General features: G+C 50.4%; 2 protein-coding genes across 2 annotated transcripts; one reads left to right on the top strand and one right to left on the bottom strand.

Moving 5' to 3' along the window:
* The first annotated feature begins 121 nt into the window (after window positions 1-121).
* C1H6orf136 (chromosome 1 C6orf136 homolog) lies at window positions 122-4087 on the top strand. The gene is made up of 6 exons (XM_041773224.1): window positions 122-396; window positions 1654-2049; window positions 2375-2463; window positions 2640-2840; window positions 3641-3710; window positions 3790-4087. The coding sequence occupies exons 1-6, from the start codon at window positions 325-327 to the stop codon at window positions 3901-3903; spliced, it is 942 nt and encodes a 313-aa protein (XP_041629158.1). The 5' UTR covers window positions 122-324; the 3' UTR covers window positions 3904-4087.
* Window positions 4088-4257: 170 nt separating this feature from the next.
* Window positions 4258-21686, bottom strand: DHX16 (DEAH-box helicase 16). Its single transcript, XM_041760205.1, has 20 exons — window positions 21283-21686; window positions 19350-19594; window positions 19094-19253; window positions 18719-18775; window positions 14095-14349; window positions 13702-13905; window positions 13433-13624; window positions 12736-12846; window positions 12449-12564; window positions 10146-10356; window positions 9855-9953; window positions 9588-9740; window positions 7527-7667; window positions 7184-7346; window positions 6967-7085; window positions 6785-6852; window positions 5883-6045; window positions 5628-5789; window positions 5163-5336; window positions 4258-4490 (listed from the first exon to the last, which is right to left on the bottom strand). The coding sequence occupies exons 1-20, from the start codon at window positions 21487-21489 to the stop codon at window positions 4362-4364; spliced, it is 3129 nt and encodes a 1042-aa protein (XP_041616139.1). The 5' UTR covers window positions 21490-21686; the 3' UTR covers window positions 4258-4361.
* Between the last annotated feature and the right edge of the window lie 771 nt (window positions 21687-22457).

Genomic DNA, 22457 nt, shown 5'->3' with positions numbered 1-22457 from the left:
TACCTGCTTCCGGTCCGCTACGCCCCAGCTTCGTGCGTGAGCGGCGCCAGCGAGGCGGCCGTGTGCGCCGGGACGTTGGTCTACTGCGCAAGCGCTGTGAGGCAGCCGCCGCGGCCGGCGAGCGCAGGCGCACTCACTGCGGACGGAGGACCTCGCCGCCTCTGGAGCCCGCTGCAGTGCGCAAGCGCGCACCATCTCCGTTTCCCTCCCTTCAGCCCCTCCACCCCCCCTTCCCCTTCAAGAAGCCGGCTCCGGGGCGCGGTCAACCCTGTGAGGAGGCCAGAGGCCGGACACCGGAGGCGCAGCCTCTGCTCCCGGAAGATCATGTACCAGCCCACCCGGGGGGCGGCCCGGCGTCTCGGCCCCTGCCTCCGTGCCTACCAGGCTCGACCCCAGGTGAGGGCAGAGAGAAACGGGAGGGGAGGCGAGGGGAGGGGACCCTCCTCAGAGCCGGCGCGGGGGGCGGAGCGTGCGCCCCGTCCGCGCAGGCGCAGCAGCGTCCTGCTGCCGCTGTTCACCTGTGCTGGGCGGCGCGGGAGGGGCGCGGGGTCGCTGGCGGGGACCCGAGGGCTGCGCAGCCAGCCGTGGGGTGCACGGGATGTGGGTTTTCCCGGGTCTGGGCGGCGGGACGCGACTGCATTTCGCCCGCGTTCCCGCGGTTACCTGGCCCTGGAGGTGACTTGAAGGACAAGGGGCGGAGAGGTTCGCAGCCTGATCGCGGAGCCGCCCCGGAATTCTCCGGGCCGGACCAGACAGACGAGTGGGCCGCGAGTCTTCCATTGGGATAGCCGTCTCCCGGGAAGGCTGGCCTGGGGGTAGCCGACGGTTCGCTCCCCCGGAGGCCCGGCGGGCACAGGGGCCACGCCCCCCGCGTTGGCTGCCCTCGGGCGCCCAGGTGCGCGCGTGCCGGCCAGCCTCCCCGGAAGTGGGACCCCCAGGGCCCTTGAGGGCGCAAGGACTCGTCTAGGCCCGACTGTAGGTGACCTCCCGCGCATCGCACTTCCAACGTCCCTGCCTCTAACGGTCTCCTAGGCGTGTGTGTCGTTAGAGGGGCCCGAAACGATCGTAGCCTGCATGTACGTACCACTTTGTAGACGGCGAAATTTTATCTACGTTTATCATGTCGTATAGTCCTCGTAATAACTCAGTATGGCTGCATCGTCTTCGTTTTAGAAGAGATAAGCATAGGGCATGAGAGTGCCCAAGATGTCACAGTGGAATCGGAGCTCAGAGAAATGCCTCCCACGTACAGTTGGATGTTTTTTCTCTATCGCACACTCCATGCTGAAGTTGTTACAGGCTACGTGATTTCATCCACAGTACACTAAAGCCTGTTGCTCGTTAATTTTTCAAAATACGTATTAGGATTCTTTCTGTAAGAGAATCGGGACTGCCCCCAAACAGTGTTGGGATCTTAAACAATGTAAAGGTACCTACTGACGTTTTGGGGAACTACTTGAACCTATGTCATAGGAAACTCTTTTTCTCCTGTTTTCAGTAGAGATGAAGATGAATTCATCCCATTTTCCTCTAATTTCATCTCTTGTCAGGAGGAGCAGGTGGGATTAGAAACACATCAATGAAGAGAGTTTAGATGAAGGGGACATCAGGCAGCTAGATTCTTATCTTTTTCCCTTTTATTCTTCCCCTTAGGACCAGCTGTCTCCACGGGCTTTACCATTCCCACCCCTCTGGCCCCACTCCACAACAACTTCTCCATCTTCTCTTGTCTGGTCTCCACCGCCCCCACTCTCTCCCATTTGGCTGCTTCCTGGAGCTCCCCCACTGCCTCTCCCTCAGATCCAGGCTTTCAGCTCACCATGGGTGGTTCTCCCTCCAGGAAAGGGGGAGGAGGGACCAGGACCTGAAATGCATAGTGGCTGCCTGGATGGGCTTAGGAGCCTATTTGAGGGACCTCCCTGCCCCTGTCCTGGGGCTTTGATACCTTTCCAAGCCCCTGGGACTGCTCGCCCTTCCCCTGCCACTCCATCAGGAGATCCAAGTATGGAGGAGCACCTGGCTGTCATGTATGAGAGACTCAGACAAGAGGTAAGTCAGCTTGAAAGTGGCCTTCATCCACATTGAGAAGGGATGTAGGTAATACTTGGAAATAGAGTGTTAGTCAACTGGGTTTTCTTGGAATTACGAGGTAATTATAATATATATATATATATATATATATATATATATATATATATGTTATAAACATTTCCTAAGGAAAAGATGTTCTTCAGTTTGGATTTAAGGGAAGTTAAACATGGGATGAGATGACCTTTTACTCAGAGGAGAGTAAAGAAGCATCAAAAAGAGAAAACTGAGAAGTATGATCATCTTTTCTTTCCTACTGGGGCTGATGCCTTCTTCTTCCACCTAGCTTCCCAATCTCTTCCTTCACTCCCACGACTATACTCTCTACTCATCAGATGTGGAATTCATCAATGAGATCCTGAACATCCGTACCAAGTGAGAATCCAGGCACTGGTAGGGCCTCGGGGAGGAAAAGCACCCTGTTTTCTACTTGATCTTTTTCATTGACCAGAGAAGGTCCTGCCACTTCTCACAACTGTTTCCCGTTCCCCAGAGGCCAGTTTGGTTTTCAGATTATGCCATCATGAGCAATCTTTCCCATCTCTTTCTAGGGGCCGGACGTGGTACATTCTGTCACTGACCCTCTGCCGCTTCCTGGCCTGGAACTATTTTGCACAGCTTCGGTTGGAGGTTCTGCAGCTGACCCGCCACCCAGAGAATTGGACCCTGCAAGCCCGCTGGCGGCTTGTGGGGCTGCCCATCCACCTGCTCTTTTTGCGTTTCTACAAGCGGGACAAGGAAGAGCTTTATCGGTAAGACAAGTGAGAAAAGATCCAGTTTCCTAATTTTATTACCTTTAGGGCTCCGGTCTGTCTGGTCTTCCAGAGAGTCCTTGATCAACCCTGACTTCGGCCTTTTTGAGGACAGGGATTTTGTTTTCATATACTTTAATATGGGAGAAATCAAGACTTTGTGTTAGGAAACCTCTAGACTTTTGTTTTTTTTTTAAAGGGGGGTAGCCCAGGTGGCTCAGCAGTGTAGTGCCGCTTTCAGCCCAGGGTGTGATCCTGGAGACCTGGGATCGAGTCCCACATCGGGCTCCCTGCATGGAGCCTGTTTCTCCCTCTGCCTATGTCTCTGCCTCTCTCTCTCTCTCTCTGTGTGTCTTTCGTGAATAAATAAATAAAATCTTAAAAAAAAAAAAAAAAAAAGGAAACCTCTAGACTTAGTTTGTGTACGTTATGTGGCACATAGTAATCATTCAAGTATTTACTGAAAAAATGAAGATTCCCGTCTAATAAGTTGAGCCTCACAACCTTAGGTGAGTATTTCATAAGATTTCTGGCATGGAAGAGAATCCCAGGAAATTGTTAGGCTCAGCCCAAACCAGTGGTTCTCAGACTTTGCAGCATGATGATGTCATCTAAGGATCTTCAAAAAATACTGGTGCCAGACATTCTGATTTGAGTGGGATGGGGTGCAGCCTGGTCATCAGGATTGGAGTTCTCCAGATGATCTAATATGTAGCAAAATTTAGGAAGTACTGGTTTAAACAGATGCTTGAATTAAACTTTGGAACCCTCAGTCAGACTCTCTTTTTCCCTTACACCAGGACCTATGATGCCTATTCCACCTTCTACCTGAATTCCAACGGCCTCATTTGTCGCCATCGCTTAGACAAAGTGAGTCCTTAGGCTGGGTAGGGATGGTGTGAAGGGGGCAGAACATTCCATTAACTGACATTAACCTTTGTTCCTGCAGCTGATGCCTTCACACTCAGCCCCAACGCCTGTGAAGAAGCTGCTAGTGGGAGCCCTGGTGGCTCTGGGACTGTCAGAGCCAGAACCCAACTTACACCTCTGTTCCAAGACCTGATCCAGGAACTGGAGTGGAGGCAGCACTGAAGACTCTGCTATGTACGCACAAGAGGAGGAGGTGGAGGTGGCCTAGAATCTCAGGAGCCAGCTTCCTCCCTTTTTTTGCTCTCCTTTTTTGCCATCTCATGCTGTGTAAAGCTGCTGTGTAATTTAAGTTGTAAATAAAAGTCTAAGTGAATATATGAGAATTTCCGTGTCACATTCTCTGCATCTCAAAAGTTCCCATAAGCTTAGGGCACCTCGCTGGCTTAGACAGTAGAGCGAGCATATGACTCGATCTCAGGGTTGTGAGTTCAAGCTCCATGCTGGGCGTGGAGCCTACTTAAGATAAAAAATTCTCTCAAATAAAATCTTTAAAAATAAAAGTTACCCCAAGCTTTATTCCAAAAGTAGATATTAAATAACGTACAGAAGGAAAAGGAGCTGATGTTGAGTTCGGCTTGCGTCCCCTTCTCTTTATCCTAGCTCTTCCCGTGTCTTGCCTATTTTTTTGGGCATTTTCTTAGAATGGGGATCTTCTAGCTCCTTGGCTTTATAATAATGAGGAGCCACCTCCAGAAGCCAACTGCTTTCAATCTCCAATACCTACAAGAGGAGAGAAAAAAATCAGTAGGGTTCACCTTTTTCCAACTTGCACTCTATGTGTGATCAAAAAGTTTCTTCTGGGGCACCTGCATGGTTCAGATAAGCATCTGTCTCCAGCTCAGGTCATGATCCCAGGGTCCTGGGATCAGGTCTCATCAGACTGCCTGCTCAGCGGAGAGTCTGCTTCTCCCTCTCCTGCCCCTCCCCACTGTGTGCTCGCTCGCTCTCTCAAATAAGTAAAATCTTAAAAAGTTTCTTCTACCTTCAACTGTAGGACTAGGGTAAAGGTGCCAGGCTCTAATACTCTATACCTCAAGGTCAGACACACCTCTACAAGTCCTTCAGGATTCCCAATAAACTATCCCTAAAAAACCTAATCATAAAGACTGTAAAGTACACTCAGGACAGAGACCACTTCTGCTTTGTTCACCATTCTCACCCCAGCATCCTAAACACTTGAGACAATAGGCATTCAAATACTCCCTGAATGAGTATGCAGTTCTTGGATCTTAGTAGATGCTGACACATCTGACAGAAACCACGCCTTTCTATTTTATCCTACCTTAAATTAATGTTTTCCTATTTCTCAGCTAGTCTCAGCAAATTGAATCTTGCTAGTATGCTACCTCCCCACACATCCTCACTTTCCTGGGCAGAGGAAGGTCCCCTCACCTGTCTCATGAACTCCTTGGTGGTCAAGACAAGTTCGTGGTAGAGCAACCAGCGTGGCTGTTCCTCAAAGAGGGAGGAGTTGGGGTGAATGAACACTGTCTGCTGCTGTTTGACTGTGCGATAGCCACTACGAGTCAACCGGGCCGTGTGGTAAAAGTAACCAGCTGTGATGGCCTGAGGGGCAGAAGGAGAGAAAGTCAACCGGAAAAGCCACACATCTGGGGGCCCTAAGCACTCACTACCTTTTTTAGGTCAGGCCCTCGGAGAACTAGAAAGGTAAGGAATGCATGAAGAACCCACTGAGAAGGCACCTTCAGTGGTCTGGGGAAGAAAGCACGGAAGAGCACACTCTCCAGAGGAAGAGGCCTAGCCTCAGGCTGGAGGTACTGCTACAGGCACCCAGAGCAGCTCCCTCTGGAAACTGAGGGCATCGGAGGAACAGCAGCAGACTAAAGAAATGCTGACCTTGCGTACACGGATATAGTCCCCCTGGCAGGAGCTGAGACCAACTTCTACGCGTTCCAAGAGCCCCTCCAGCTGTTCTCGCACATCCCGGGCTCGGCGCATTGATCTGAACTGTACAAAGTTCTCATAGCACCACTGAGAAGAGTAGCCACTCTCAGCCCACTGTGAAGATGGTTAAAAAGGGGGGAGGTTAAGTACATAGCAAAGCCAGAGTCCCCTGTGCCTCCCTCAGTCCCATCACCTAAGCCCAGTGACCTGAGTATAGACATTCAGCAGAACCAGGTGGTCTCCACCAGGGAGGAAGAAGTTGACACGGGCGTTGTCAGCATGAACTACCTTGTCCTTGGGTCGGTAGAAGATGGAGTTATTGACAGACAGCATGGCAGCCACTGTCAGAATCTCTTCCGAACAGCTATACCTGGGGCAGGAAGACCAAAGCACAAGGTTCAAAGGAAGACACACAGGTACACAGGGTGGGGTAAGCGACCATCCTATGGACATGTGTCTTCACATGGAGACTGCCGGGTGGGGTAAGGGCTACAAGTCAGAGTGGATGGATTTGGTGGTGGTGCTGGCCATGGGGTGTCGAGGAGGTGGGCTGCAGACGTAACAGTGGCAGAGGAGGGCCCTCCACGGAACTGGGGGCAGGAAGGCACTGGGGACCTCTGAGGGTAGGAAGGACTTCTGCGGCAGGAAGGTGTGGAGTAAGGGCGTCAGGGAAGACAGCACTTCAAGTTCATGTAATGACTTCTGACCTCAACCATGGCAGAGGAATGGCATTTAAAGGTGGTCCCTCCATAACCACATCTCAATGTTACAACCCCAAACCTCAGGAATGAGAATCTCCAGACCAGTCCACACACAGCGCTCTCCCCACAGGTGCTGAGTCTTCCATACCAATTTACACCCCCAAATTCTGTTTGTCAATCTTACCCATTTGATAAATGTCTTATTGCCCTTGTGAGCCTCCAAAGGCGCAGAAAGAGTTTTCTAATAATTTATTTGTTAAAGAATACCACAGCAGAGAGAGAAAGGAAAAAAGAGCAAGGTCACAAAGATGGCCCAGAGATGGGAGGAGGCACAGCCAGTTCGTGTGCTGGTGCTGGGGGCCTAGCCAGGCTGGCAGGTATGGGGTAGGGTAGGAGCACAGTGCTTACTTCTCAGAGGCCAAGATCATTTTAGATAGCATGGGATCCACCGGTAGCTCTGCCATCTTTCGACCAGACTAAGGAGAGGAAAAAGAGTTGAGGCCAGTCCTCCCTCTGGTGCCCCTCCAGCACCCAAGAGCTCACCCCAACTGCTTCATCGTGCCCCAGACCATGCTGCCATCCCACCTCACCGTGGTGAGCTCCCCAAGGTGGTTGAGGGCTCCCAGAGCATATAGCTGCTCCAAAGCCAGCAGCAGGGTCTCATATGGTGGAGGGTCCAGGAAATCAAAGTGCATTAGGTCATGGATCCCTGAAGAAAGATATGAGGGGTAGAAGAGATTCTCTACAGGGATCTGTGACTCTAGCCCCCACCTCCCTTCTCTCTCAGGACTGGGCGACCCCAATAACCTAAGCTCTTGAGCAGCAACACAACATTGCCCAGGCTGGTCCTCTGGATCTCAGGCACCGTGGTTTCCTCCAGCTCATGCTGGTAGGCCCAGGCAGTATACAGGCGGAAGCACTTCCCGGCAGCCACCCGACCCGCCCGACCAGCTCGTTGATTGGCTGAGGCCTGGAAAGAAAGGAGAGGTAGGTTGGCTGACAACTGGTGAGGAGAAAAAGGAAGTGCAATATTTATGCAAGAAATCTGAGAAGACGTAGGCTGCTTATTCCGGTCCTCTAAGAGGCCCCCACAGCCTCCTGAGTCGAACCTTCCCCACAGAGACACTGCTGAGAGTGCAAGCAGGCTGACCTTGCTGCAGGGTGTGACAGTGAGGGATTCCATGCCTGTGCGAGGGTTGTAGCTCTTCTGCTTACAGAACCCTGGATCCAGCACATAAATGATGCCTTCAATGGTGAGTGACGTCTCAGCGATGTTTGTTGCCACAACCACCTGAGTGAGAGGATGTAGTCACCCGGAGACCCCACCCACCAAGTTCCCTAGAAAGAGTAATCTGGAAGACTTGAGTAAAGAAGCAGGCAGAGGGGGATCCCTGGGTGGCGCAGCGGTTTGGCGCCTGCCTTTGGCCCAGGGCGCGATCCTGGAGACCCGGGATCGAATCCCACATCAGGCTCCCGGTGCATGGAGCCTGCTTCTCCCTCCGCCTGTGTCTCTGCCTCTCTCTCTCTCTCTCTGTGACTATCATAAATAAAAAAAAAAAAAAAAAAAAAAAAAAAAGAAGCAGGCAGAGATAAGGGACAGGAGCAAAGAGGATTACTGCCTAATGTCAGAAGACAGGGACAAGGCCAGGAAGGGGTCAAGGAGAGAAGGAATGAAAAGAGACATAAGGGAATCCCTGGGTGGCTCAGCGGTTTAGCACCTGCCTTCAGCCCAGGGCATGACCCTGGAGACCCAGGATCGAGGCCCACATCGGGCTTCCTGCATGGAGCCTGTGTCTCTCATGAATAAATAAATTTTAAAAATTTAAATTTAATAAATAAAAAATAAATAAAAATTTAAAAAAGAAAAGTCAGAAAGAAAGAAAGAAAGAAAGAAAGAAAGAAAGAAAGAAGAAAGAAAGAAAAAGAAAGAAAGAAAGAAAGAAAGAAAGAAAGAAAAAAGAAAGAAAGAAAGAAAAAAGAAAGGAAAGAAAGAAAAAAGACATAAGGTGGAAAGGAAATGGGAAGAGTTAAATTTTTTTTTTTTAGAGATGGGAGAGGGAGTCCAGGTTCCTGCCTCCATCTTTCCCACTACCACTTTCACACTCTGCCTCAGCTAGGACTTCCTTCAATAGCCTCCTCATGTGTCTCCCTGCCTCTACTCCAAGTCCTGCTTACCCGGCATTCTTCTGGTACCCAGATTGTCCTTTAAAAATGTAAACCTGTCACATCACTAACACCATCCGTTGATGGCTTCCTATCCTACTGGAGAATTATATCCAAGCCCCTTAAGTCTCCAAGTGCTCTACCTTTCTGATCTCATCTCCAAGGACTACGGGCTCCGTCGTTCCACTCCTGCACAGTTGCTCCCTCGCTGGTCTGAGCACATTCCTCACTCGGGTCCTTTGCATGAGCGCCTTCCTCTGCTGGACACACTCCCTTCCCAGCTATCAGCCTGGCTCCCTCCCTCACTGGGTTCAGGCCTCAGTTTCCCTTTCACCTTCCCTATACCCCAAGGAAACTACCTTCCTGACATTGCTCACTCCCAGCCTCCCTGGAGTCAGTCTCCTTTTCCCCCATGTTGGGCTATATCTCTCCACAGCATTGGTCACAAATCAGCATCAGGCATCTACGCGTCCACTGTCTCCTAATTTAAGTTAGACTGTCGGCTGTGAAGCTAGGGACTTTGTTCTGTTCATCACTGTATCTTCATGCCCAAGAAGAGTATCTGGCACATGGCAGGAGCTTGTTATATATTTGTTGGATGGAAGTTACGTCTTTGCTCAAAACCCAATCATCTAAAGTCAAAATGCTTCCGACTGCTATCAAAAGCCTTCCCTAATCTCAGTCCAGAACTGTTTTCACCACGTGAACCTTCCCCTCAGCCTTTTGGATTACATTCTGACTTAAACATACCTTAAGCCTTGCTCTGGTATTACCTACGTTTTTTTTCCTAAAGATCCAAATCAAATCCCACCTTTTGGCACCCTGAGGACTTCCCTTCTCCTCTGCATCTCCACATACTTACTAACTGGATCAAATATTTGCTGAATTCACCCTCTCTCTCCAGCTCTGGAGGCTAGGGATTGACTACAACTAAGCCTTGCAGCTGCAGCAGTGCCCAGGACACAGCCTGCATAGGGCAGGCACACACCCTCTTTTTCACTATTTGTGTGAACTATAGGGGTGAAGAATGTGGGTATCTCCAACTGACCTTTCGTGCCCCCGGGGGTGTGGGCTGGAAGATACGGGCCTGCATGTCAGAAGGCAGGTTGGCATAAATGGGTAACACCAAGAGCTCCCGAATTTTGGAGCCCAGGCGGCGGCAGCGATCTTGGAGCATCTCACAGGCAGCCTCAATCTCCTCCTGGATTTGGGATGGGGAGAGCAGTACAGGTCCCAGAGTGACAGAAGGCCCACCTGCCAGCTCTGTTTTGCCCTGGGATACACACCTCATTGCCCCTTGCCCCATGTCTCACACCTGTCCTGTCAGGAACACCAGGATATCCCCAGGGGGCTGGGTCACATGGATCTGCAGCACAGACACCACACAAGCTTCTAGGTAGTCAGCCTCTGGAGCCTGGGGGTGAGGAGGAGAGGGTCACAGGAAGGCCATCTGTTCAGGAAACTTCCTCTTCTCCCACCTCAATAATCAGTTTATCCCAGTTCTTCTTCAGACTCTCCATTTCCCCTTCCCTCCTTGGGACAACCTTCTCCAAAGGCCCAAGCTTTTCAGCCTCGCACTTCAGCCCATCCTCCCTGAGGGGAGCACCTTGGTATAGAAGATGTCAACTGGAAACCTGCGTCCAGGGATTCGGAAGACAGGAGCATCATCAAAGAAGGTGGAGAAACGGGCAGTGTCCAGTGTGGCTGAAGCCACCAAGACTTTCAGCTCAGGCCGGAAACGAGCAACATCCTTGATTAACCCGAAGAGAATGTCTGTGTGTAGGGTTCGTTCATGAGCCTCATCTATCATCACCACACTGGGGAAAGAACAAGAGGGCTGTGAGCCAGGAGAGCTGCCCAGGAGAGGACAACAGGATCCCCTGGACAAGGGCACAAAGGGAAAGCAAAGAGCCCAATGGTGAATATGGGAGGGGGGGTTCCAAAGAGAGGCCAATCACCCCAGTTAAGGAAGACTAATACAATGTTAAAGAAAGCCAAGGGCCCGCAGTCTGCAGTTTATCTCAGCCTGGACAGACAACAACGGCCAAGATCTGGAGGCTGAAAGCCAAGGCCAGGACAAGTCATATATGCTCTCTGGATCAGAGTCATGGATCTGTTAGACTCAACAGAAGTAAGAGTTTCTGTTTTAAAGGGGGGGAAAAAAGTGAGAACAGGGCCTTTTGGAGTAAGGCTGGGCTCCCCGGGCTGGCTGAGAATGAACATACAGACCTGAAGCACCAGGATTTGCACAGCCCAGGAGCTCCTAGGCTTCCATGAGACTGCTGTTGTGCATGTCTCTTGGTCCTACTGCATCCTTCTGGAGAGAGGAACCAGGTAAGCCTGTCTGTCTGTCTTTCTTTTCTTTCTCTCTCTCTCTGTCTCCTCTCTCTCTCTTTCTTTCTGTAGGTTTTATTTATTTATTCATGAGAAACAGAGAGAGAGGCAGAGACATAAGCAGAGGGAGAAACAGGCTCCCTGTGGGGAACCCAATATGGAACTCAATCCTGGGACCTCAGGATCATGCCCTGAGCCAGAGGCAGTTGTTCAACCACTGAGGGACCCAGGTGTCCCCCAGTAGGCCTTTCTACCCCAACCTTAGAGGGCTCTGCGGGCCACTTGGTCTCCTCCTTAGTTGTATGTGGGACACATCTCTGATATCTTTGCTAAAGTCTTTGGATTCTCAGGTGACAGCCATGCCTGCAGGAGCTCACCCCTGACCTCAATTCTTTGTGCGTATCCCTGACTATGCCAGTGAAGTCCCCAGCTGTTTCACAAAGCAGGCTGGCTTGACAGGAAAACCCCACACCCTAAACACTCTTGCACTGGCTGGCCTTCCATGGTTTCTGAGATTTTTGCAAGGGATGTGAAGGCTCAGATCATATTTGTCCTGTTGCTCCATCTGTGATCTTCTAGGACCAGAACTTCACAGCCTCCTAAGATTTGAGAAACCACATACTGCTCAGCTGGCCTGATCCCACCAGCAACCCATGCATAGATCCCTTCTCCTCCTAAACACATATTTATCCAAGCCCTGCTTGGCCAACACCAGAACTGGGAAGGCACTATTCACAGACCAAACTACTCCAAGACCTGGGCCAAAGGCCCAAGATGAGGGCCCCAGCACACAATCTCTACCTCAATTGAGGGCCTCAATCTCTACCACTCTCGCTTCTTAGTGTTGCACTGAAACCTGTCTCCCCTATAGCCACTCCTGTGGTTGCTAGTTGTGCTCGCTGCAGCCACGTGAAACAAGCTTTACCTCTTTTTCCACGGAGCAGCCCTTCCCATATTTAGAGGGAACCAGGATGTCTCCCTGAGTCTCTTCTCTCTAAGCTGGACATTCTAAGTTTCTTCAAAGGGTCTTCACGTGGCTTTTCAAGTCTCTAGAGCACCATTCTGTCATCCTGGTGTTTTTCTAAACACTGCAAGCAATGGGGGGTGGGGGGTCTATCTCTGCAGTCCCTCTACCTCATCTCCATGGTGCCTACAGGTCAGTCCTAGGACTGTCCACACCATAAAGCTTCAAGAACTGGTGGGCTTGGGCAGCCTGGGTGGCTCAGAGGTTTGGTGCCTGCCTTCAGCCCAGAGCATGATCCTAGAGACCTGGGATCAAGTCCCTTGTCAGGCTCCCTGCATGGAGCCTGCTTCTCCCTCTGCCTGTGCCTCTGCCTCTCTCTCTCTCTCTGTATCTCATGAATAAATAAAATCTTTAAAAAAAAAAAGAAAAAAAAAAAAAAAAAGAACCAGTGGGCTAATCAGAAGACAAAGGCCAAAATAGCTGGATGACAAGAAAAGAAAAATAGGCTAGAGATTAAAGAACACACAGGAAGGTGCTGAAGGGTCAGAATGCAGCAGACTGGGCAGGAATGGTGGTGGCTCTCTGGTGGGAGGTGGTGACCCCATGTGTACCTGTAACTTGCAAGGTCAGGTTCAGAGAGGAACTCCCGGAGGAGCATCCCATCTGTCATGTAGCGGAGGACAGTTCGCTCTGATGTGCAGTCCTCAAAGCGGATGCTGTAGCCAACCTGTCAAGGGGACCATTAACGATAGAGATTGGGCTGGTGCTCCTGGAAGGGAGTGCAGGGCTAGGGAATGAGGGGTCAGGGCCTGGACGTGTAGTGTGAAGCCCTATGCAGTGTGGGCTACGTCCCAGACCCTAGAGGCTCCCCTCCCTACCTAGGCCCCATAGATCTCACCTCATTCCCAAGCTTCACACCCATCTCCCGGGCCACTCGGGCAGCCACACTCATGGCTGCCACTCTCCGGGGCTGGGTACAGGCAATCTTCATTCCCTTCTTTGTGTATCCCTGAATGACAAAAGAAGAGGTTTTCCCTTTGCTAAATATATTCCTGGGGCCTAGGATAATTCAGAGAAAAAAGGTGTAAGTGCACGACAGGGCAGGGGGAGATGAAGGAACAGACAGAAACTGAAAACCCGACCCTCTGAGGGTCCCAGACTTTTGGGTGATCACATTCAGGCTCAGATCTGAGATGGAAAAGGACAGACCAACTAGGGCAGACCCAGAAGCAAGGGGGAGCCAGAGAAGGTGAAAAAGCAAGAAAATGAATCCTCTGACTCCTCATTCTTTGGCCTTTGCAGAGGACCGATGGCTGAATGGGTTGGTATGGGAAGGTCCCAACCCCACCATCTACCTGTCTATGCATCTTTCCAACACGAACGCTGGCACTAGACACAGATACTGTGTTAGAAGTGAGAACAGAAACAGGAAACAAGTTTGCCCTTATTCTTAAACTCACAATTTAATGGAGAAGACTATGACTAAAGATGAAAAGATAAGTGACTGCTCAAAACAACAGGTGAAAGGAGCTCTGACAGGACTGTACTTGTCAAGGGCCAGTGGCCGGCAACCTGGAGGGTGCGGATGACTGTACCTCCTCAAAGAGATACTGCGGGATCTGGGTGGTCTTCCCGGAGCCCGTCTCACCCTCGATGATGAGGACCTGATGATCAGCAATGGCAGCCAAGAGCTCCTCGCGGAATGGAAACACTGGGAGGCTGCGGCGGACAGCCTGCACGGACTCCTTCTGCTGGGCCTGGGATGGAGGCGATGGGCCTGATGGCTCCTGCAGAGGAGGAGGGGTGTGAGCTTCAGGGTCGGCTTCCCAACCTCGTTAGAACGTGCCACAGTTCTCCTGCTCACCTCGTTGCCCTGGAGCTGAGTGGCCCGGACAAACTCAATGGTCTCCTCTTCCTCCAGCACCAGCTGATACTTGGGCTCCTGGGAGGCAGCATCTCGGGCCCCAAACTTCAGAGATGCTGCCCCTAGCCGGGCCTCCTCCCAGCGTCGCTGCTCCTCCCCAGGGGCGCCTGATTCCTCCTCCACTAGATCCACAGCTCGTGATGGCTGTGGAGAGAAGGGCATGTGAAGACAGAGGATGCCCTCTTCCCAGGCCTCTCCTCTCCGGTCACTATCCGTACCCACTAGGAAAGGCAAGACCAAGAAGGGGCCAGTGGAGGCCCTGTCCAAAGCCCTGAAGACTTCCCTCTGCTCAGCTTGGAGAGCAGGGCTAAAGTGGACTCTGCTTTGCCTCACCTGGCCTCGGGTCTCCTCGGGCATGTGGTAACGATTGGTGGCCTCCAGCTTCTCCTGCTCCCCAGCCGCTCGGTACTCTCGGGCCAGATCCCGCACTCGCCGCTTGTATTTGAGCTCCCGTCGCTCATGTCGGCTAAGCTCTACATCCCCAAAAAGGAACTCCTCATCAGCCAGCTCAGCCTCTAGGTCCTCAAGCTTCTCTCGCTCCCGCTTAGCCAAGTACTCGCGGCGTGATTTCTTCCGCAGCTCGGGAACCTGGGTCAGGACAGGGTAGCCAAATCCTCATCTTGCTGGAACAGCAACCCCCTTCCTTACCTATCTGTAAGAGTGACAAATCCCCCAACAGGCCAGCAGTGTCCCTCTGCAATATCCAACCTGACCTGCCCCAAACTGGGCCTCTCTGAAAGCCACACACTGACCCCCAACACTATCTTTCAGCAGCACAATCCAGCTTGAAGGCCCTTCTGGACAGCTTCGCCATCTTGGTCAATATAGATGCATTACGGTTATTTGTATGTTTCAGGTTTTATTCTATTTTATTCGACTTAGTGGAAAGGAGGAAAACAGGGCAGCCTGAGAGGCTCAGCAGTTTAGCGCCGCCTTCAGCCCAGGGCCTGATCCTGGAGACCCAGGATCGAGTCCCACGTCAGGATCCCTGCATAGAACCTGCTTCTCCCTCTGCCTGTATCTCTGCCTCTCTCTCTCTCTCTCTCTGTGTCTCTCATGAATAAATAAAATATTTAAAGAAAAAAAAAAAAAAAAAAAAGAAAGGAGGAAAACTAAAGGGCTAATACCAGCATTTAGAAGCACAGGTCTCAAACTGAAAATAAGTGAGACTATTGGTAACCACTGGATGTGCCAACAGAAGGTAATCTGCCTTAGTTAGATGCTCCCTGGTCTTAAATCAAATGACTATAGTTTGGAAAAGGGGGGGAATACAGTATATACAAAAAATGGAAGTACAGCATTAGAGAGTGTTTCTGCAAGATGTAATCAGAAATGCTTATTAGCTCTCTGGGACTAACCTCTCCTCGCCTCATACAATCTGGCAGCTGGCTTCTACATATTTCCTTTGATAAGAGGTTTTCAGTACACATAATGGATGACGGATAAAGACTGGTCACATCATCCTTAAGGCTTGTCTCAGCTCTCACCATGAACCTGCCCACTGTGGCAACACTGTCTTCCCTGGGATCAAAACAGCCTCCTCCACGGTGGTGGCCAAACTTCATCAAGCCCTCTCCTGGGGGTCCCTGATTCTACTTAATAGCTTGGCTTTTCTTGCTTATTCTGTGAAGACTTGAAAGGAGTTTATGCTCATGATCTAATCTGAGTACCACAATCAAATACTCTTTCAACCTGATGGGGGAAGCACATGGAAGTTCTTTTAAAATATGGGCCCCAAAAAAGGGCAATTTGAGGGCACTGGCTGGCTCAGTCGGAAGAGCAGGTAGCTCTTGATCTTGGGGTCCTGAGTTTGTGCCCTACACCGGGTGTAGAGATTACTAAAACAATAAATAACAACAACGATAAAACCCAACTCAGGGCAATTTGAGTATCAAAAAGAAAAAATCATATGCAACTGTAAAATATTGAAAAATAAAAACACATGAGTTCAGTGTGACACACATACACACAACACATGGGAAACAAGTTTTTACCACCAGTGAGGTGACTATTATATCAAACTCCTTACTTTCAAAATTAGTAATTAAACATTTGCCCTGCCTTTTTTAAGATTCTTCTTTTAGGGGGATCCCTGGGTGGCGCAGTGGTTTAGCGCCTGCCTTTGGCCCAGGGCGCGATCCTGGAGACCCGGGATCGAATCCCATGTCGGGCTCCCAGTGCATGGAGCCTGCTTCTCCCTCTGCCTATGTCTCTGCCTCTCTCTCTCCCTCTCTCTGTGACTATCATAAATAAATAAAAATAAAAAAAATTAAAAAAAAAAAAAAAAAGATTCTTCTTTTAGACAGAGAGAGAGCATCAACAGGGAGGGGCAGAGGGAAAGAGACTCAAGCAGACTCCACACTTCTTGAAGCTCTGTTGAGCTCGAAGCCCGACATGGGGCTCTGCCTCCCAACCCTGAGACCATGACCTGAGCTGATAAGAGTTGAATGCTTAACTGACTGAGCCACCCAGGTGCCCCATTTGCTCAGCCTTTGAAGAAAGAATTGTAGCTCATTCCTGGTTATTTTTAAGCCTTACTTATTTGAGAGAGAGAGAGAGAGAAAGAGAGCGCTCGAGCATGCACAATGCAAGTAGAGGGAGGGCCAAGGATAAGAAGGAGAAACAAACTCGCTGAGGGCGGAGAATGACTCGGGGCTGGATCTCACCACCCTGAGATCATGACCTGAGTTGAAATCAAGAGTTGAGGGACACCTGGGTGGCTCAGCAGTTTAGCACCTCCCTTCGGCCCAGGGCATGATCCTGGAGACCCGGGATCGAGTCCCACATCAGGCTCCCTGCATGGAGCCTGCTTCTCCCTCTGCCGGTGTCTCTGCCTCTCTCTCTGTGTCTCTCATGAAGATATAAAATCTTTAATTTTTTTTTTTTAATTTATTTATGATAGTCACAGAGAGAGAGAGAGAGAGGCAGAGACACAGGCGGAGGGAGAAGCAGGCTCCATGCACCGGGAGCCCGACGTGGGATTCGATCCCAGGTCTCCAGGATCGCGCCCCGGGCCAAAGGCAGGCGCCAAACCGCTGCGCCACCCAGGGATCCCTAAAATCTTTAAAAAAAAAATTGAAATCAAGACTCAGATGCTTGGGCAGCCCTGGTGGCGCAGCGGTTTGGCACCACCTGCAGCCTGGGGTGTGATCCTGGAGACACGGGATGGAGTCCCACATCCGGCTCCCTGCATGGAGCCTGCTTCTCCCTCTGCCTGTGTCTCTGCCATTCTCTCTCTGTGTCTATGAATAAATAAAATCTTAACAAAAATAAAATAAAATAAAACCTTTAAAAAAAAAAAAAAAGACTCAGATGCTTAACATACTAAGCTACCAGGGCACCTTGCTCATTTCTAGTTAAGGAAAAACTCTTTATATAAAAGGTTAGCCAATAAATGGAGGAATGTCACACTCCAAAAATCACCTTTGCAATCCCAGTGAAACAGCAGATTCAGGAAAGCATTAGTAGTAGTAGTAGTGCTAGTTATGCTAAAACCTTTAGATGAAAGGCTGTTGGCACAAACGCTATCTGCACTAACAGGTACATAATCTGTATGTCCCCCTAAAGTGATTGGTGTCATGTGAAGGGCACATCACCACCTAAGAAGTGTTCCTGTCACAACTTTTTAATCTGAATTGAGGCAATATTTGGACCCAATTTCCACTCTAAAGGAAGCACAGGGCATAGAAGAACTCAATACCACAAGGTAAGAGTTAGATAAATCCAGAATAAGGGACATGGTACCAGATGAGAGAGAGAAAAGGAAACAAACATAAGAGACTGAACCACCAGGGATGCCAGGGTGGCTCAGTGGTTGAGCATCTGACGTTGGCTCAGGTCGTGATCTTGGGGTCCTGGGATCAAGTCCCACATCAGGTTTCCTGCAAGGAACCTGCTTCTCCCTCTGCTTGTGTCTCTGCCTCTCTGTGTCTCTCATGAATAAATAAAATCTTAAAAAAGAAAGAAAGAAAGAAAGAGAAAGAGAGAGAGAAAATTAAATTAAATTCTGGGAAATAAAAACATTACATCTATACTGACAGATATCTTAGAAGTCTCTGACCACAGTCATTTTGTGGGGTGGGTCATGAGATGGCTTGATCAGGAGATCTGAGTTCCACTAGGCCATTCTTAGGACATCAAGTCTCAAAATTCTTTTTAGAAACTGAAATGTGACCTTACTTGAGAAGACCAGACTTTTGGAAAACCGCCAGCTCTACCAAAACTCATATGATAACAAGTTCAGTTCATGAATTGCGAGGGCTGTGTCCCCAGTCAGAGAGAAGACCAACTTGGGGAATAGAAGAGGATCACAAGGCCATGTTTGGGATGGAGGAGTTAGATGGTAGGAAGGCATCTGGAGGGATCCCTGGGGGGCTCAGTGGTTGAGCGTCTGCCTTGAGCTCAGGGCCCGATCCTGGATTCCCGAGATCGAGTCCTGCATCAGGCTCCCTGCATGGAGCCTGCTTCTCCTCCCTCTGCCTGTGTCTCTGCCTCTCTTTCAGTGTCTCTCATGAATAAATAAAATCTTAAAAAAAAAAAAAAAAAAAAGGGAAGGCATCTGGAATCAAGTGTGCTTAAGCTGAATGAATAGCACATTCCTAGGCAATGGGACAACTGCCTTGTCCCCCGTCCTCCAACCACACCTCTTGATGTTCCAGCTGACTGAGTACGGCTCCTTAAGTCTCAGGAGCAAGCAAAGCTCACATCTCCCTGACGAAAACACTCTGACTCAATCCTAAGGAGTCAGGAGGGTCTGTAGGCAGCTTCTTTCCTTCTACAACTTAAGTCTGTCCTTCGCAGGCTCCTGTCAACACAGACCTCACACCCCAGACCTGACACCCCATCAGCACCCTCCCTGTACTTCCTTGTATCCTTTTTCCCTACCCTAAACCACTTCATCACAAAGTTGTTTTTCCTTTTGCCCTCTGACGTTAGCTCCCTGGGCGCTAGGACTCACCATGGCTTTCCGGTCTTCCTCAGCCATCTTGAGGCGCTTCTGAGCCTCTTCATAAGCCTAGAAGAATCCAAGGGTGCAGGGCTGTGAGGCCAAAATCTCCCACAGCCACTCCCTCTCTAGAATCACAAGGATCATTTGGATATACTATAGCATAAAGAAATGTCCCTTCTCAGTGGGGAATCTCTAGGCCTACAGGTTGAGCAGAGGATCAGCAGAGGCAGAGGACCCAAAGGGTCCTCTTACTACAGAGATTAACACCTCCAGAGGCCATCCTGGTCTTCCCAGAGAGCCCTATCTCTGCAATCACACCCAACTGACCCAGATCTGACCCAGGGATCTTCTTGGGGATTTACAGAACATGCTGCTCCTATGCACCTTCTTGTCTGACCGCTCCAGGACATTGCGAGTCCGATCCTTGTCTCGCTGCCGAACCCGCTCAGCAAAGGCATCACGTTCCTCCAGGTCCTGAAGGCGCTCTCGCTCGGTCCGCTCCCACTCATCCTCAGATTCTGGCTTCTCAGTCTGTTTACTCCCCCTGCAAACCAGTCCAAAGGATTACATAAGGTCTCCTAGGAAGCTTACTGCCCCCTTATCCCCTGCCCCACCCTCTCTTACTCTGCTTCTAACTTACCCTGTCTTTCTTCTCCCTTTCTCGGAAATCTCTTCCTCCTCTTCTTCCTCCTCCTGACATTTCTTCCTGAGGTGTTTCCGTTTTCTACGCTTCTTCTGGAGACTGCTCCCAGTTCTACCTACGGTCTCCTCACTGCTCTCCTCACTGTCTTCCAGCAACTTATAGGATCGGTTCTTTTCCAGCAGGGCTCGGGCCTCTCGCTCGGCCGCCCGAGCTGGCTTTTCTACCACTGCCTTCCGTGGTACCTATCAGTAGAAGGGAAGATAATGGGATGTGAGCAACTCCTGATTTTTACCCATCTACTTTGCCCCATTCTGAATTTAAGGAATGGCGTGACTTTTTTTTTTAAGATTTTATTTTTTTATTCATGAGAGACACAGAGAGAGAGGCAGAAAAACAGGCAGGGGGAGACGCAGGCTCCATGCAGGAAGCCCAACGTGGGACTCGATCCTGGGTCTCCAGGATCGTGCCCTGGGCCGAGGGAGGCACTAAACTGCTGAGCCACCCGGGCTGCCTGGAATGGCCTGATCTTAAACCAACCTTCATTGTCTCTTTTCCCCATGGCTTCACACCATGTTCATCAGCCTGAACTGGGCCTTTCAGCTTCTGACCCTCCTTGCAGTCATTCATTTAACAAACATTTATTGAAGCCTGTCTGATGCACCAGGTACTTGCTAGGGATCAAGGACACAGGAATAAATACAAGACAAAAATTCCTGCCCTCGGGAGGCCTGGGTGGCTCAGCGGTTGAGGGTCTGCCTTCCGCCCAGGCCGTGATCCTGGAGTCCTGGGATTGAGTCCCACATTGAGCTCCCTCCATGGCGCTTGCTTCTCCCTCTGCCTCTCTCTGTGTCTCTCATTAATAAATAAATAAAATATTTAAAAATAGATAAATAAAAATTCCTGCCCTCATGGAGTTTATTTTACATTCTTTTTTTTTTTTTTTTTCTTTTTTTTTAAGGTGTCCCATGCAGGGAGCCTGATGTGGGACTCGATCCTGGGACTTCAGGATCACGCCCTGGGACAAAGGCAGGTCCCTACATTCTCAAAACCAATTCTCAATTGCTCAGACTCTGTTCTTCCCCACAATTAAGTCATCACGATGCAAGGACTGACATGCTACAAGGATTGGTTTACAGAGGCCTGTCATATGTTTGGCACTGTACCAGATTCCAGGGATACATGCTACACGGATTTACATAAAGTCCCTATCCTCATACCACTTAAATTCTAAATTCATCTTTCATCAGGAACCATATGTGACAACTCAAGCAGGCTATCTGCCATTCTATGAACACGTTGAACACTTTCACTCTTCGATATACTTACTAAGCACCTGTTCTGTAAGGTGTTGTCAGGTGGAAGAAATACAAAGACAAGCAATACACAGTCCTGTCCTCCAGGAATTCACTTTTACACCTTTACTCCTTCCCCCTTCTCTATCAGACAGATTCCGGGGAATCTTTGGGCCTGCTTTCCCCTGATCACTACCCTTACCTTTTGTGCCCTACCACAGCACTTCTCACACATTTCTTCTATAGCCTTGCTACTCAACATGCTGTCCGTGGACCATCCGCTTCACCTGAAAACTACCTAGAAATGCAAAAACTAAGATCTCACCCCAAACCTACCGAATCTGGATCCACATTAAAATAAGGGTCCTGGGTGAGTCGCATGCCTATTAAAGTTCGTGAAATACTGCTCTACAGCACTTCACGGTCCTTGAACTTCTCCCCAGAACTGCACGTCCAGCACCTAGTACAGTACCCAGGCGACAACGGATAAAGGCTAGGTGCTGGTGAACCGAGCTTACTTAATTCCCCCAAGGACAGTTAGCCTAGCCTCACCTGGACAGACAACCTGGGGCCCCGCCCCTGCTCCACCTGCTCTCCCGCCGCGCCCACGCCGGGCCCCGCCCCGCCCCTGCAGACACCTTGGTCCAGAGTCTCAAGGCGAAGTCGCGAGCCGGTCCGCTGAGGTCCAGAGTATCGGTGTCTCGCAGGCGCTGTACGAAGTCCTCGGCCGAGGCGCATCGCTGCGCGGTACCGATCAAAAACTGGGCTACGTGCCGCTCACTCAGCCCGAGCACCGCGTGCAGCTCGTCCTGCACCCAGCGCTCCAGCCCGGCCGGCGTCGCCATGGTGACCCACGCGGCCCGGTTCCTGGCCCTGAACTATGTCGAGTGAACACGCTGGCGGCTGGGCCCGCCGGAGGCCTGCAGGCCTGGAGCCCTGGACTGGAGTCCCAGCTCCGCAAAGGACCTGCCTTTGACCCTTGGGTCTCGGTTTCCCACAGCCCCAAGCCGTCTTCTCGGACCGCAGAAGCCGGAAACGACTAGTCGTTTCCGGCCAGTCGTTTCCGGCCTCTGCACTACGGCGGCCGAGCGAGGTCAAGCCTCGCGGAACCGCCGAATCGAACGGGTGAAACGCTTCGTTCCCGCCTCCACCAAGTCTTTCTGTCGCCCTCTGATGGTCGGTCTGTGGATACCTCGCTCGCTCATTCATTCAACAAATGCTGTGTGCTAAGCACAGTTTTAGTAGCGGGGGATGTGGCAAATTATCAGACAAAAATCCCTTACTGAAGGCGGGGGAGGCGAGGTAGATAATAGATAAAGCATGGGGCCAGAAATAATGCAAGATTTTTGTGTGGTTTGGGGAGGTTCTATTTCAAATTGAAAGGCTGGGTCCCTGCTGATGAAAATTAGCCCCTGCTGATTAGGAGTGACGTCTGCTCGTGCTGGTACCTGTGGCAAGAACGAAAACATGTTAGACACGAGCGACGACCTCCAAGCAGCAAGAAACAGCTTTGAAAACCTCCAGTCTGGGATCCCTGGGTGGCGCAGCGGTTTGGCGCCTGCCTTTGGCCCAGGGCGCGATCCTGGAGACCCAGGATCGAATCCCACATCGGGCTCCCGGTGCATGGAGTCTGCTTCTCCCTCTGCCTGTGTCTCTGCCTCTCTTTCTCTCTCTCTCTCTGTGACTATCATAAATAAATAAAAAAATAAAAAAAAAAAATTTAAAAAAAAATAAAAAAAAAAAGAACCTGAAAGCCTCAGTACCACCCAGCCACAACCACCACTACTCTGTCTCCCCCAGGACCTTCAACACT

Source organism: Vulpes lagopus, chromosome 1 (assembly GCF_018345385.1).
Source record: "Vulpes lagopus strain Blue_001 chromosome 1, ASM1834538v1, whole genome shotgun sequence".
Lineage (NCBI taxonomy): Eukaryota > Metazoa > Chordata > Mammalia > Carnivora > Canidae > Vulpes > Vulpes lagopus.
The sequence above is the reverse complement of the archived record's forward strand: the minus strand, read 5'-3'. Positions and strand labels throughout refer to the sequence as shown.

Coding starts and splice junctions, on each gene's coding strand:
- C1H6orf136 (XM_041773224.1), top strand. CDS start 325: ATGTACCAGCCCACCCGGGGGGCGGCCCGGCGTCTCGGCCCCTGCCTC. Junction 397..1,653: donor CCTACCAGGCTCGACCCCAG/GTGAGGGCAGAG, acceptor TCTTCCCCTTAG/GACCAGCTGTCTCCACGGGC. Junction 2,841..3,640: donor GACAAGGAAGAGCTTTATCG/GTAAGACAAGTG, acceptor CCCTTACACCAG/GACCTATGATGCCTATTCCA.
- DHX16 (XM_041760205.1), bottom strand. CDS start 21,489: ATGGCGACGCCGGCCGGGCTGGAGCGCTGGGTGCAGGACGAGCTGCAC. Junction 19,254..19,349: donor AAAGGGAGAAGAAAGACAGG/GTAAGTTAGAAG, acceptor ACTGGTTTGCAG/GGGGAGTAAACAGACTGAGA. Junction 6,853..6,966: donor ACCTTGGGGAGCTCACCACG/GTGAGGTGGGAT, acceptor TCCTCTCCTTAG/TCTGGTCGAAAGATGGCAGA.